At 36.4% G+C, this 15,405-nt stretch overlaps 1 protein-coding gene and 1 non-coding gene across 2 annotated transcripts in view; both read left to right on the top strand.

Moving 5' to 3' along the window:
- PPME1 (protein phosphatase methylesterase 1) overlaps positions 1-15,405 on the top strand; it is a 65,043-nt gene that overhangs the window by 15,488 nt on the left and 34,150 nt on the right. The window contains exons 2-3 of the mRNA XM_066250277.1: positions 7,441-7,535; positions 8,094-8,185. Coding sequence (XP_066106374.1) covers positions 7,441-7,535; positions 8,094-8,185 — 187 coding nt within the window. The remainder of the gene's footprint in view (positions 1-7,440; positions 7,536-8,093; positions 8,186-15,405) is intronic.
- On the top strand, positions 12,294-12,369 carry TRNAS-GCU (transfer RNA serine (anticodon GCU)). The gene has a single exon. It is a non-coding gene; the product is annotated as a tRNA-Ser (tRNA).

Raw genomic sequence — 15,405 nt, 5'->3', positions numbered from 1 at the left:
AAAAGTACTAGATTGAAGGACCCCTGTTCAGTTTAACAGGTGATGCCTCACTGTTCCCAAATAGTTTTCCCCTTTTACACTTCTACCTGCAGTAGTTAACAATTCCATCTGGTTAAAATCCTCACTTATACCTAATAATGTCTGGCTTCTTGTATTTTGTCAACATGATTGATGTGAAATGATACCTTACTCTGACTTAAAATTCTGTGTCTCTGACTATAAATGAAATTGGGAACCTTTTCATATGTTTATAGACTATTTGTGTTTCCTATTTATGAAGTGCCTATTAAAATCTTTTACCTATAAAATGATTTGGGAAACAATTAGTGATAGTTTAATAAAAACTAAGTAAACAAAAGACAGTTATTAATTTTGGAAAAAAGTAAAAGAAAGAATGTAATCAGCATACCATGTAGCTCAGCCGTGGACAGTAATAATTAACATTTATGAAGTATTGATTATGTGCCTACTTATATCACTTTTCAAAGCATATAGTTGAGGAAGTTGAGGCAGAGATTAATTTACTAATGATCAGAAAGCTTGTATTGGAAATAATTTAAACTAAGATAATTTGTATTTAGCCATAGTGTAAAAACTGTATATATGTATTTTCAGAATCTTCACTAATTTTTTTTATTGTGGCAAAAAAACATAATGTAAAATGTACCCTACTGACCAAATTCCAGTGTACTGTAAGGACTGTATTGTCAACCACACACATTGTAGTGCAAAGGATTCCCAGAACCACCACTCCTGCTGCATGACTGAAACTGCATTCACCAAACAACTCATCTCTCCTCTTTCCAGCTCCTGCCAACCACCATTCTACTTTTTATTTCTATCTCCTTTAGATACCTCATGTAAGAGGAATAGTCACAGCAGTATATGGTCAATTAATCTAAAACAAAGCAGGCGAAACTATACAACAGGGTAAATATAGTCTTCATAAATGTTGTTTGTAAAACTGGATAAATACATGTGAAATATGAAACTAGACCACTTTCTTATACCAAAAACAAAACTAAACTCAGAATGGATTAAAGACTTAAAGACCTAAAACCATAAAACTACTATAAGAAAACATAGGCAGTAAACTCTTTGACATCACTCAGTCAATATTTTTCTTGCTATGTTTCCTCAGACAAGGGAAACAAAAGGAAAAGTAAATGGCACTACATCAAATTGTACAATATATGGTTTAAACAAAAAATTTTAATTTTGATGAAGTCCAACTCCTAAATCTCTTTTATCATTTTTTCCTTTGGTGGTGTATTTAAGAAATTGTTGCCTACCCACAAATCACAAAGATTTATGCCTGTGTTTTCTTTTTAGAGTTTTATGGTTTTAGCTCTTACATTTAGGTTTATGATCCACTTTAATTTAGTTATATATGTAGTGTATGAAGGGGCTCCAGATTTTTATTTATATATATAATATATATATAATATATATATATATAAATATATATTATATATATATATTTAATATATATATAATATATATATATAAAAAATATATATTATATATATATATATTTTTTTTTTAATGCGAGAGGCAGGGAGGTCAAGATAGACTCCCACATGAGCTCCAACCAGGATCCATCCAGCAAGCCCATTACCGGGCGATGCTCTGCCCATCTGGGGCCACTGCTCCACTGGTTGGCAACTAAGCCATTAGTGCCTGAGGCAGAGGCCATGGAGCCGTCCTCCGCGCTCAAGGCTCAAATGATTTGAGCCATGGCTGCAGGAGAAGAGAAAAAGAGAGAGAAGAGATTAAGAGAGAAAGGAGAAGCAGATGGTCATGTCTCCTGTGTGTCCTAACCGGGAATCGAACCCAGGACTTCCACAAGCTGGGCTGACACTCTACCACTGTGCCAACTGGCCAGGGCCAGATTTATACTTTTGTATATAGATATTCAGTTGTCCTAACACCATTTGTTGGAAAAACTATTCTTTTCCCAGTGAATTGTCTTGGCCCCTTTGTTGAAACTCTATTGATTGTGAATGTTAGAGTTGATTTCTGCTTTTTTTTAAAGGTTTTATTTACTGATTTTAGAGAGAGGAGAGAGAGAAACAGTAAGGGGGGAGGAGTGGGAAGCATCAATTTTTAGTAGTTGCTTCTCTCCTATGTACCTCGACAGGGCAAGCCCAGGGCCTGGAACCAGCAACCTCAGCATTCCAGGTCTACACCTTATCCACTGCACCACCACAGCTTAGGATTTTTATGTCTGTTCAATAAATCTTATGTCTACTCTTATGCTTCTACCACAGTCTTGATTAATGTAGCTTTGTAGTGCTCCATTACCTTTTACTGGAAACTTTATGAGGATTCAGTAAGGAGGATTCTGTTTATTAGCCTCAAAGCCTAATAATAGTAATAATAAAAATACTTACTGAGACACCAACATAAATGCTTTATGTATATTATCAACAGATAATCATCAACGTGTTAGACTCTGAGATTACATTGATGAACAAGCAGAGAACATTCATGCTCTCATGCATCTCACATTAGTAGCAAATTAGCACAGGCTAATTTGAGAGTAACCAAGGGATAAGAAGTCTACTTTAATCCTTATATCAGCCCCTGTAAAATAGGCAATATAACTCCACCTGACATGAAGAAACTCAGGCTTGGAGAAATTGACTTTCCCAAGGTCACACAATTAATGAAGGCAGAACTGGGTAACAAAAACAAATTTTTAGACGGTAGCAAACGAAAAAGAAATTTAGGTTTAGGACTTTATTCTTTGCTTCTATTTTAAAAATATTATTCCCCTTTCTGCTGGAAATAGATTGTTATGGTCAAAGTATGACCAAGTTTCTTAATTTGGGATTCAGAGATGGGTTTTCTGAAGCCAGTGGAACTATACATAAAACATATGTTTGTGCTTTTCTTTTTTATGTAGTGAAAGTTTATAGCATTCATCAGATTCTTTTTTTTTTTTTTTTTTTTTTTTACAGAGGCAGAGATAGACAGGGACAGACAGACAGGAATGGAGAGAGATGAGAAGCATCAATCATCAGTTTCTCGTTGCGCATTGCGCCTTCTTAGTTGTTCATTGATTGCTTTCTCACATGTGCTTTGACCGCGGGCCTTCAGCAGACCGAGTAACCCCCTGCTGGAGCCAGCGACCTTGGGTCCAAGCTGGTGAGCTCTTTGCTCAAGCCAGATGAGCCCGCGCTCAAGCTGGCGACCTCGGGGTCTCGAACCTGGGTCCTTCCGCATCCCAGTCCAACGCTCTATCCACTGCGCCACCACCTGGTCAGGCCATTCATCAGATTCTGAACAGGGTCTGTGAGAATAGCAAAGGGTCCATAAACACATTTGATTCATGTGGTTGAGGCAGAAGCTATATTTCCTTTATATTACAGCAGTATTTTGTTCCCTCTCTGTTGAACTTCTTTCTCTGGTAGCAGGAGGTAGAAGGGAATTATACATTTATTTTGCTAGGTTTGAAATGAACTTTATTGTGACACAAAGAATTCTGTGTGTGTGTGTGTGTGTCCAAAGTAGATTTTTATTTATAAGTTTTGGACAAAATAATTCACCTCTGTTAGTTCAGAACTTTAGAATTGACTTTGATTCTACTGTCTTTCATGTCTTTAACAGTCCTAAAATTTGTTGATTGCCTTTTTGAAAGGTCTTTCTGTGTTTTTTTCTTTTTAATTCCATTGCCACTATAGACTCCCATCTTGTAACCAAGTTATTGCAACATATTATTTTCTAGAATCTAGTCCATCTTGCACCTTTCACCCCACAGATCTTCTAAAATACTTTAATCTGTACATTTTATTGGCTCCTCATTTTCTACCACACCATCTAAACCCACTCTGACTTTTGGGACCCTAACACACAAATAATAGACAAAGGACATATTGTATTTCCTACTTTTCTTTTTAAGCCAGAGAGAGACAGGAAGGGAAAGAGATGAGAAGCATCAACTCGTAGTTGTGGCACTTTAGTTGTTCATTGATTGCTTCTCATATGTGCCTTGACTGAAGCCAGGGACCTTGAGCTTTAAGCCAGTGACTATGGGGTTATGTCTATGATCCCACACTCAAGCCAGTGAGCCCATACTCAAGCTGGTGAGCCCTCGCTCAAGCAGCGGCCTCGGGGTTTCAAACCTGGGTCCTCAGCATCCCAGGTTGACACTCTATTCACTGTACCACCATCTGATCAGGCTATTTCCTACATTTTATATCTAATATTGTTCACTCTCCACTATATGTTTTTAGTTGTATAAGCTTTTTTTAGTTTTTCAGAATTGCTGTACTTACTCCTACATTTTGCAGTTAGCTATTTTTTAAATTGTTTTTTTATCAGTGTCTCCTATGACAGGCACCATACTGGGTCCTTATTTGTGCACTTCTCTTTACCTGAAATGTCTTTGTTATTTCTCCCTATTTCTGTTAGTCCAAATCTTGTCTTTTCTGCAATGCCTACCTTAAATGTTTCTTTTTTCCTTTTAAGCCTCCCAAGCTAAAAATAATCTCTCTTCATTCCTTTGAATTTCACACACTTTTAGCCATATCTCTTAGGTTATTTAACTCTGTATAGTGTTAGATATTTAGATATTTGACATTAGCTTTTATTTTTTTAGTGGGGGTGGGACATAGTCACACTTCCACATGTGCTCTGATGGGGATCCACCCAGCAACCCCAATCTGGGGTGGATGCTGGAATCAACTGAGCTATCCTCAGCACCTGAGGCCGATGAGAGGGAGAGGAAGAGAAACAGATGGTTACTTTTCATATGTGCCCTGATTGGAAATCAAGCCTGGGACGTCTGTACGCCAGGCCAACGCTCTATCCACTGAGCCAATCAGCCAGGGCCGACATTAGCTTCTTGAGAAGAGGCATTATCTCACTAGTATATAATGCTTAATGTAAGGTCCTTGCTATCTACTTCATGCCTAACATTAGTTGCAAAATTACCTGAAATTGTGGAGTGCATAAACAATTATGTATTCAAATGGAGATATTACAAGTATGCCAGAAAAATTTCTGAGAGTAGGAGGGACTTTTGGAGGTACAGATTATTGGCTCTTTTACTAAATGGGAATCACTCATATGTTGGTATAAGTTGGGTAGTCCCTGGAACTTCTAAAGGAATTAGAAGCAGAGGATGGGTCTCCTAGGAAGAATTTCTGTTTATAGGAAGTAATATTTCTTTAACTGGTATCTAGCCAACTTGAAAAGTTTCTGTGGCCTTTACAAAGTCAGCCATTTTTAGACTCTGAAAAGGGAAACCTCTGGTAATATTCCCTAAAGCTTTATTACTTTTCAGAAGCATAAATGAGAAAGCAAGGAGGAAAAAGCAATGAGAATTGCTAATATAGTGCTGGGGTAAAGAGCAGATGGTTTGAAGAGTGATGGACCTGGATTTGTATGCTGTTCTGCCACTTAATACTTGTAGAACCTCGAGCAAATTACTTTCTATCAGTAAATCAGTTTTATATCTGTGAAATGGGGAGAAATAACTCACAGTTTTGTGAGGATTAAATAGAATCCTGCCTGTAAATTACTTGAAATAGTGACACACTGTTGTACAGTAAATGTTAGGTACTATTACTATGCTGATATCAAAAATGTATTCATATACTAGATCCTTAGAAGCCATTATAACATGTTGGGCATGGCATTTTGTGGTTGTTATACATGAAATTCGTGTACACATAGGTGGATTTGCGAGTGTCTCATGAATTGGTAAAATTAAGAGTGCTGCTTTTAGTTTTCTAGTAGGAATTCAAGTGTAACCAGCAAAGAAATAAACAAAAAATAGGTCTAGGCTGAAGTTGTTGTTGACTTACACAGATGCAGTTTTTCTATCAAAAGATGACTCATTTACTGAGCAACTACCAAATGCCATATGTATTAGATTCTTTTAAAATATATGTTATTCAGTCATTGCAATTCAAGGCAGAAAGAGTTTAAATAATTTAAATTTTCCCAAGCCCATACTGGGTTAAGAATTTGTAGGGAATTATAGGGAAATAGTAGGAACTGTGAGGAATTTGAACTTCTCTCTCATTCCAAATCATATACTCTACCTTTGTATTTCTTGCACCTCTCTCTCAACTTGAGGAATTTTAAGAATTTAAAGTGCCTATGTCACACTTCAGACCATTTAAATCAATTTCTAGAAGTGAGACCCAATCATCAGTATTTTTAAAAGCTCCTCAGTGATTTTATTGTTACATGGATTGAGAACTACTGACTTGGCTCAATACCTACAAGAGAGTAGATATTCGATAAATGCTTGACTTTTGAAAGAATCCATACCTGACTGCCGAGCTGCTCAGTTGTAATTCTTTCCAGTATTATAGTCTACCTAGAGTGCGGGCCTTCGTATTGTACTTTGTATATATTCTCCATTCAGCCTATGGCGTATACAGGAAGACTGGCAGGAGATAATGTTTTATTGCTCATAGAATTCTGAATTTTCTTAGTTGGGAAGAATAAGTGTGGAAATAGGGGAAGGCTCAGGATTTCCTTCTAATAGTCCATTCCAAGGTTGAAGACAGGTTGTAAATAGACATTTATTGGTTACTTTTATTTTAAAGTAGTCTTACATTTTAAAATAATACATGGTTCAGAAATCAAAAGATAGAAATAACAGTGAAGATTGTTTCTCTCATCTCCCATGATACCATCAATGTTATATCAGTGTTCTTCCAGAGATATTCTAAACATATATAAGTAATAATATTTATACATATTTCCCATTTTTATCCAAATAGTACTATGTACATCATGTTTGTTTATTTACTTAACAGTGTATCTTCCTTATATATAAAGAATTTTATCAGTATATAAATGTTTCCTTCTTTTAATAACTAAATATTATTTCTCTATAATTTATTTTAATCATTCACCTATTTGATGGATATTTAGGTTTTTAATTTTTCTCTATTACAAACAAAGCTACATTGAATAGATAAGTCATTTCACTTCTTGGTGAGCATATATTCAGATAAATTCCTAGCAATTTAAGGTATTCATATTCCAGTTTGCTTTCTGTGAAGGTTGACTATTTATTGGTTGGGAATTAAAGGTATAAAGAAGCATAAGTGACCAAAAATTATTGTGGCAGCAATGATATTAAAGTAAGTTGAGAAGATAAGAATAAGCCTATAGCCAAGAACAAGGAGAAAGAGCTATCAGGTTCCGTATATACACAGAATACATTTGTGATTAAAATATACTAATGAATTTACTCAAGTCCTAAAATTTTTTATTCTTAAAATATATTTGAACTTTTAGAAACACATTTTTAATGTGTTGCTTTGTGCCTAAAAGCTCTTCATATCTTTAAGGGATGATACCCTTGCTATTTGCACTTCAGATTTACATTTAACATGTGTTTGATCAAGATTTTTATTCTCATGCATAACTATTTTTTACTTAAAATCTCTCTCCCTCTTTTTATTTCTTTAGCCCTGGAAGAAAGCGGGACTTTTCTCCTGTTTCTTGGAGTCAATACTTTGAGTCCATGGAAGATGTAGAAGTTGAAAATGAAACCGGCAAGGATATATCCTTTACAAAATGGCTTATTCTTTAGTAAGCTTAAAATGTTGTTTAAGTGAGAAGACATGTAGAGTTCCTATAATGTTCTTTATTTCTGTTGTTTATTTCCTTTTTATTCTTCACCTGTTTTGTATGTGTGTGTGTGTGTGTGTGTGTGTAGCATTGAAAATTATGTGTAAGTCAATGCCAATATTTTACTTGGCTATACTTGTCTAATGCACAGGGAAGGGATTAAGAATTAAATTTCTAAAACATATCTCTTAAGGGCCCAGGGGAAAGTTTTACGAGTCAAGTGAGTTGAATTGGTTTTTAGCACTTTGTCCTGATTAGCACAAAGGGAATCATCTTTTTGCCATTGAAAAAATGGTCATACTGGGTTTATGCTTCAAAAACCAGAGGTTCGGTATCTCAGAAATTTCTATTTAAGTGTTTTAAGTTTGGAAGTCTGCAGCTTTGCATGTATTAGATTGGTGCTTCATGAGTTTTCTAATCTGCATTTTTATGACTAACCAAAAATTTCAATGAACAAAAGCTTCAATGTGTTATCTTTAACTATTCACACACTTTTCGAGTTTACAAGAGTGGTTCAGAGGGTCCAGTCCTACTCCTCCTGCATGGAGGAGGCCATTCTGCCCTTTCCTGGGCTGTGTTCACGGTAAGTAGTTGATAGTAGAAGGTGATATTAGTGCAATCATTGTTTACTTCTGGATGAAATTTGACTAGCCTAACTTCCTTCTGCTCACTCATATGGTTTGATGCAAGAAAGGTACAGATGTAGGTAGATTTTGTATTTAATATGGTATAGGTCAAAGATCACTTGTTCTTTAAACTAGAGGTTCTTAACTGGGGTGAGCTTCAGTGCATGAATTCTTCAAACAGTTTATAAAATGTTATATATATATATATATATATATATATATAATTGGAATGAGGGTTATAAACTTTGTGTCTTGTCAAAAGTGGGGGTCTATATCTCAGTAACCTAAGTAATGGATAAGCAGATATATTCTATTCAGGTGCATAGATAGAGATAATGTCTTTTACTGTCTCTCTCATAGCGCCTATTGTATTACTTTATACATGAGATGTTCCATAGGTATTGGAAAATATGCTTTCTTTTTTTTATGAATAATGCTTTATATTTTAATGGTACTTATGAGCTTCTAGTAAGTAAGCCGTATTTGGTTAATGATATCCTGTCCCGGTATAGAGGATATGTGTCTCTGTGAATGCTGTTAGTTGTAGTTCTTCCTAATATCCTGATTCTGGGATGGGGTGGTCCATGTGCAAAAAGAGATGCTGCTAAGGACAATACATTCATATCTAAAGTGAAATTGTCATATCTTCTTATGTGTATCAAGCAGAGATATACATACTTCCTCTGTTTACCACTAGAGAGTCTGAAGGACAGAAAATGGGAGCAAGTGGGAATGCAGCAGTAAGTACCTGGAGCCAGATGGCAGTGGAGTTGAGGAGGCTTCAAAAAGTATCATTTTGTTTCTGGCAGGATTATTGGGATTAAATATAAAATCACCTTCTGGTCTCTTCTGTTAGACTATGAATTCCTTGAGAACAGAGATAGTGTCTTACTCTTTTTTGTTTCCCAAATGCCTTAAACAATTCTTGACAGACAGGCACTTATTCAGCTGTCATTAAATGATTTGTTCTGTCTTGTTTGCTATTTCCCTTCTCTTGCTTTAGGACATCACTATATGATTTGCCCATAAGTGCCAGGATCTTTCATGTCTCTAGACCTATGTTGTCCAAGAGACATACTTTATAATGCAAGCCATATATGTAATTTAAAATTTCTTAGTAGGGACATTAAATAGGTAAGAAGAAACAGGTGAAATTAATTTTAACATTTTATTTAATTCATTGTACCCAAAATGTTATCATTTCAATAGCTAATCTATATAAAAATTACTGTTGAGATATTTCACATTGTTTTTATACTGTCTTTGAAATCCAGTGTATCTTTTATACTTATAGCACATCTCAGTTTAGACTAGCCACATTTCAAGTCCTTAGTAGCATAGGTTTAGTCATTTACATTCCTCAACTAGAATGTAAGCACTTTTAGAAGCAAAGATCATGGTTTATTTTTGCCTGGCATATATTTTATGCTTAAGGAATATTTTTTTTAATGAACAAGTAACAGCAACATCTTCCTAATGTAGCAGTTATAGTAGTAAATATATTCTAGTTGCCCTGAACCAAGGTCAGAACCACCAAAAATGGCTCATGTACCATGACTTGTCTGGCTGTGCTCTAAGCTAATACACTGTTATTTGGCAGCTAACACATTGGAGACATGGAAGGAAAGAGATGTGTTACTGAGGTGAGAAAAGAGGTACCATTTTAATTGGCATGACACAGTCAGACAACTGTATTGAAACTTGCTAGGATCAGTGACTCTTCCTCATAAAAAATTCGGCAGGCCCTGGCCAATTGGCTCAGTGGATAGAGCGTCAGCCCAGCATGCAGACATCTCGGGTTTGATCCCTGGTTAGGGCACACATGAGAAGCGACCATCTGATTCTCTTCCCTCCCTCTTCCTTTCTCTGTCTTTTCCCCTTTCGCAGGCAGTGGCTTGATTGGTTTGAGCATCAGCCTAGGGCACTGAATATAGCCTGGTTGGTCTGAGCATCAGCCCCAGTCAGGGTTTGCCAGGTGGATCCTGGTTGGGGCACATATGGGAGCCTGTCTCTCTATATCCCCTCCTCTCGCTGAAAAAGAAAAATCTGGCAAAAGTAGTCTGTGGATAGGAAAAGCTTTATTCCAAGAATAGAACTTAATGGGTTACAAGATTTTGTAAAATTTATGAGAATTATGTATGTAGGCTAGAGGTGGCCTCACTATATTCTTTAAACTTTGAGCAGCTTCTTAGTAGTCTAGTGCAAAATCAGAGCTAACATTACCTATTTGAGCACTTAGAGTTTTTAGAGAAGAAGGGTCTAGGTAGGCTAGAACAAACTTTCTACAAAACAGTATTGCTTTTGACACTAAGAGAAGGAACCATGAAGTAGGAGTTAGAGGATGTGATTCCTAGCTCCAATTTTACTAGTACTAGTAATACATCCTCGAGGAAGCTACTTAAGTCCTTGAACAAGCCATGTAAGCCTTTATTCTCCAAATATAGTCTCCTTACATTTCAAGGTTTCTTTGAAGTTTATGTAAAATAATGGGTATAAAAACTTTGTGAATTATAAAACCTTGTACAAATATTATTATAATAAACTGTTGACATGTTTTGATATTAAATATTTTTATCCCATCGATTGGAACAATGAAATAACATAAAAGTGCCTGGCATAGAGGAGGTGATTGGTAAATAGCTGCTGACAGTATTATACTTATTATCATTGTAGAGGTTATCTCAAGTTCTTTTACCAAGATATATTCTACAGATTACAAATACCATGAGAAATTAATGAAATAGGGATTTTGTGATTAAATGAGTTTGAGAAATGTTACATATAATATCCTTTTCTTATGTCTCTCTTGGAAATTCATTCTACATATCAGTATATTACTAAAGCCTTTAGGATGTTCTTCTATATAAATCTATTTTATTTCATCTGTGTTTTCCAAATGTACTTGACCACTCAATTTTATTTTATCTAAAACAATTGAATCTGAAGTGTCTGCTGATTCTTACACTTTGTGAAACTCCTTTATTGATAGATCATTGTGTCTCATTGCTTATCTGGTTTACTTATGTAACCAAGGGACTTTCCTACCACCCAGTAACTTAATAGCTTGAACTTTGGCTGGTTTAACTTACTTGCCTTTTTTGTTATTATTCCTGACAGTGTACAGTGCAATGAATGAGTTTATGTGACTATGCTTTCAAAATAAAGATGGCTACATAAAAGTTAGTGGTCTTGCAATTGACTGGACTCTAGAGCTCCTGTTTCCTCATCATTGGAACATGCTTGTGAATCCAGAAGGCAGCTATGGTAAATGACAGGAATAAGTTCAAGTACCTAATAATCATGAGAGACATAATGTTCCTCAGACTTTTCCCAGATAATAATTGGTAAACTAAGGCAGTAAAATAGAAGCAAAAAGGCCCTAGCATAGCAGGAGGACAAGTATACTGACAGCCAAAGGAAGAGATGAACAACTGTGATTGATATGTATGGTGCTAGATCATGAGACCCTTGAAAGTAGGGACTGTGCCTTATTCAGCCTTATATGTCTAGCACATGAGGCTGGCATGGAGTTGATGGTCAGTAGTTCTTCCTTGAATAAATTAATACCAACTCTAAGCAATTAATAAAAAGTTAATTTTGTTCATTGTATTCTGTTTAAGAAGCAGACAAATATGTAATTTTTCTAAAGACTTTATCAAATGACAGTAAGTTATTTACTTACGGCTAATACATAAAGAAGTGTATGACATGATTAGAAAAACCCCAAAGTCCAGGAGACATGAGACCAGAGGACATGAAGAGATAGGTCATGGAAAATAGTGTTCATCCTCACTAGTAATCAGATATGATTCATAGGAAGTATCATTTTTTTTAACATATCAGTATTTTTCAAAACTAATCCTCAGTGTTGGCAAAGGTACTGAAAAAAAATACTTTCAAACATTGCTGGTAGCATGGTAAATATAGCTCTTTTGGAAGGTAATTTACACTGTGATTGAATCATCAGATGTTTATACCATTTGACACAAATTATACTTCTAAGAATCTGTTCTAAGGAGAAATACAAAATATGGGGAAAGCTATTTGTCTAAAATGAACAATCCGGCCCTGGCCGGTTGGCTCAGTGGTAGAGCGTTGACCTGCTGTGCAGGAGTCCTGGGTTCGATTCCCGGCCAGGGCACACAGAAGAAGCGCCCATCTGCTTCTCCACCCCTCCCCCTCTCCTTCCTCTCTGTCTCTCTCTTCCCCTCCCGCAGCCAAGGCTCCATTGGAGCAAAGTTGGCCTGGGCGCTGAGGATGGCTCTGTGGCCTCTGCCTCTGGCGCTGGAGTAGCTCTGGTTGCAGCAGAGCGATGCCCCAGATGGGCAGAGCATCGCCTCCTGGTGGGCGTGCCGGGTGGATCCTGGTCAGGCACATGCGGGAGTCTGTCTGACTGCCTCCCCGTTTCCAACTTCAGAAAAATACGAATAGATAAATAAATAAATAAATAAATAAATAAATAAAATGAACAATCCCAATATCCAACAATAAGTAAATGGTTAAATAAACGATGTACCTATAAGACAAACTATTATACAACCTTTTAAAACAATTCTGGACACTATGGAAAAAACCTTTTCTCTGTTTTTCAATTTTTTGTTTTTTTTTACAGGAACAGAGAGAGAGTCAGATAGAGGGATAGATAGGGACAGACAGACAGGAACGGAGAGAGATGAGAAGCATCAATCATCAGTTTTTCGTTGCGACACCGTAGTTGTTCGTTGATTGCTTTCTCATATGTGCCTTGACCGTGGGCCTTCAGGAGACTGAGTAACCCCTTGCTCAAGCCAGTGACCTTGGGTCCATGCTAGTGAGCTTTTCTTTTTTGCTCAAGCCATATGAGCCCATGCTCAAGCTGGCAACCCCGTAGTCTCGAACCTGGGTCCTCTGCATCCCAGTCCGATGCTCTATCCACTGCGCCACCGCCTGGTCAGGCTGTTTTTCAATTTTTTAGATTTTCTTTTAGTTGTCTGTTTCTTTTATTACTTTCATAATTTAAATATTTTTTTCTTTAATGGGCACTGTTTTCAAAGGAAGGAGTTTATATTAATTTCACAGTTTTTATTCAGAGGGTGTATTTAGGTCTGTATCCCACAAGTTAAAAGGTGATTGGCAAACTGAAACTTGTTTAGAGAAGGGCAACCAGGGTTAGAGTACTTGAAACCATAGCATTCAAGAAACAAACTGAAAATGTTTGGCCTGAGAAAAGCAAAGACGTGGGAGGCATAGTATTTGCTTTCAATTATATTAATTTTTAAAAAATTAGCCACATTTTTTAGTATGTGCCAGGTACTGTGCTAAGTGCTTACCTACATGATTTCCTTTTTGCATTTTTATGAGGTTAGACAGATGACCATTAAAATTTAGAGAAATAACAGCCAGTTACTGCACCAAAACTCAAACCTACCTACCTCCACCTCCAGTGTCATGTTTCTTTGAAGACCAGTTCTAGCTTAAGAGTAGAGACTCAGGGCACAAGCCATGAGGACACATTGTGGACACACATAAGGCAGAACTTCTAAAGATTGGGGAGATTTTAAAGCAGACAAGGCCCTCTACAGAGGAAAAATGAGCATCATCTTGGTAATGTATTAGCATAGTGCATACTGTAGGATTTAATTGTGACTGTACCTGAAGTTCCTTCTTACATGAGTCCATAAAATCTCTGGACCTGAGTAGAACCCCATTTGCATTATGTGTTTTGTGGGTTTGGGGGAAGGGACCCCAGAGATTCACCTGAACAAGCTCTATTAATTATCAAGAGAAAGCATTTCTACTTTGGCTTTAGTAACAGGAAAAAAAAAGTGTGTGTGTGTGAGTGCATGCATGTGTGATCCATTTTGATTAAAAGGTGATAACCAAGAGGGAAATTTTGGTGTTTTTTAAAGGATGAGTTTTAGGTTTCTAGAAAATTAATTTTCAGAATTCTTTATTGTTTGGCTATATTCAGTAAATTAATACTGTAGTTGTTGCTACAATGATCAAGTTCATGATATATAGAGGATAATACAATACATAGGGCTTCTATAAGGTTCTCCATCAACAGTACTGGGTGTGACAGACTGGCCTAATTGCTGTGGAAAAATCCAAAACTAAGTAGAAATTAAAGTTAGGCTGAGAGAGGGGAGGAGCAGTGGGAGCTCATTAGCACTTGCAGCCTAAGCAGGCTCGATTTTGCCAGCCCTTCCAGTTGTTTTCAGCTTTGGTACCTCAGAGGGACCTGGGAGCAAACAAGTGTGAATTTATTGAAGCCAAGAATTGAATCTGAAGTGTCTGCTGATTCCTGTTGCTTCTTCCAGTTAATTCGTATTAGCAAATATGTACTTGCTGAGTATATTCTGTGTTTCAGGTATTGTGCGGGGTTACTAAAGATAGGCAAATGCGAATTGACTCTTTAACAAGATTAGCCAATCAGCAAATACTTGTTAAACTCCTGCTTTGTATCCAGCATTATGCTCGGTGCTGTGGATACAGTGGAGAATTAAACATATGCTAACCTCTTGTTTGTATGATGATTTAAGTCTAATGGGGGAGATAGGAGTAATGGAAATGACACATGTATACAAATAATACAATAAATATATTAAGAATCTTTCATATCAAGTAGACTGTTTGAATCTCAAAACAACTTAATCTGCCAAGCTTTAGTTTCTTAATCTGTAAAATGGGTTTAATGCCATCTAGTTAATAGGGTGGTTGTGAGAATAAACAGATGTTCAGTTCTTGATAAAGTACTTTACTCTAGCACTCAGTTTTCATTTACATCATCTAATGTAGAAGGAACAAACATGACAGGATATATAACATAAAAATGAGTATCTTACTATTAATGAAGAAAATATAAAGTAAAATAAAAGAATACCACTTTTCACTGTTCAGATTAGCCCAAATTATAAGATTTGAGGATATCATGTGTCTGGGAGGATACCTGTTTCTCCACACCTTCACCAACACTTGATTTACCTCCCAGAACCTGTTTTGTCAGCTACAAAAATTGGGCTAATATTTTCCCAGCCTACTTCTCAGGGAGATAATATGGTGAGATAACAAAGTGATACAAAAAATGTTATTACCACCCAGATTTTAACTTCTATTCTTGTCTTAGGCTCTAGTCGAGGACTAGGCTGAGTTATTAGAATCACCTAGAGAACTCTAAAATGTATAGATACACTGGCTC

The sequence above is a fragment of the Saccopteryx bilineata genome, chromosome 1 (assembly GCF_036850765.1).
Source record: "Saccopteryx bilineata isolate mSacBil1 chromosome 1, mSacBil1_pri_phased_curated, whole genome shotgun sequence".
In the NCBI taxonomy this organism is placed as follows: Eukaryota; Metazoa; Chordata; class Mammalia; order Chiroptera; family Emballonuridae; genus Saccopteryx; species Saccopteryx bilineata.
The sequence above is the reverse complement of the archived record's forward strand: the minus strand, read 5'-3'. Positions and strand labels throughout refer to the sequence as shown.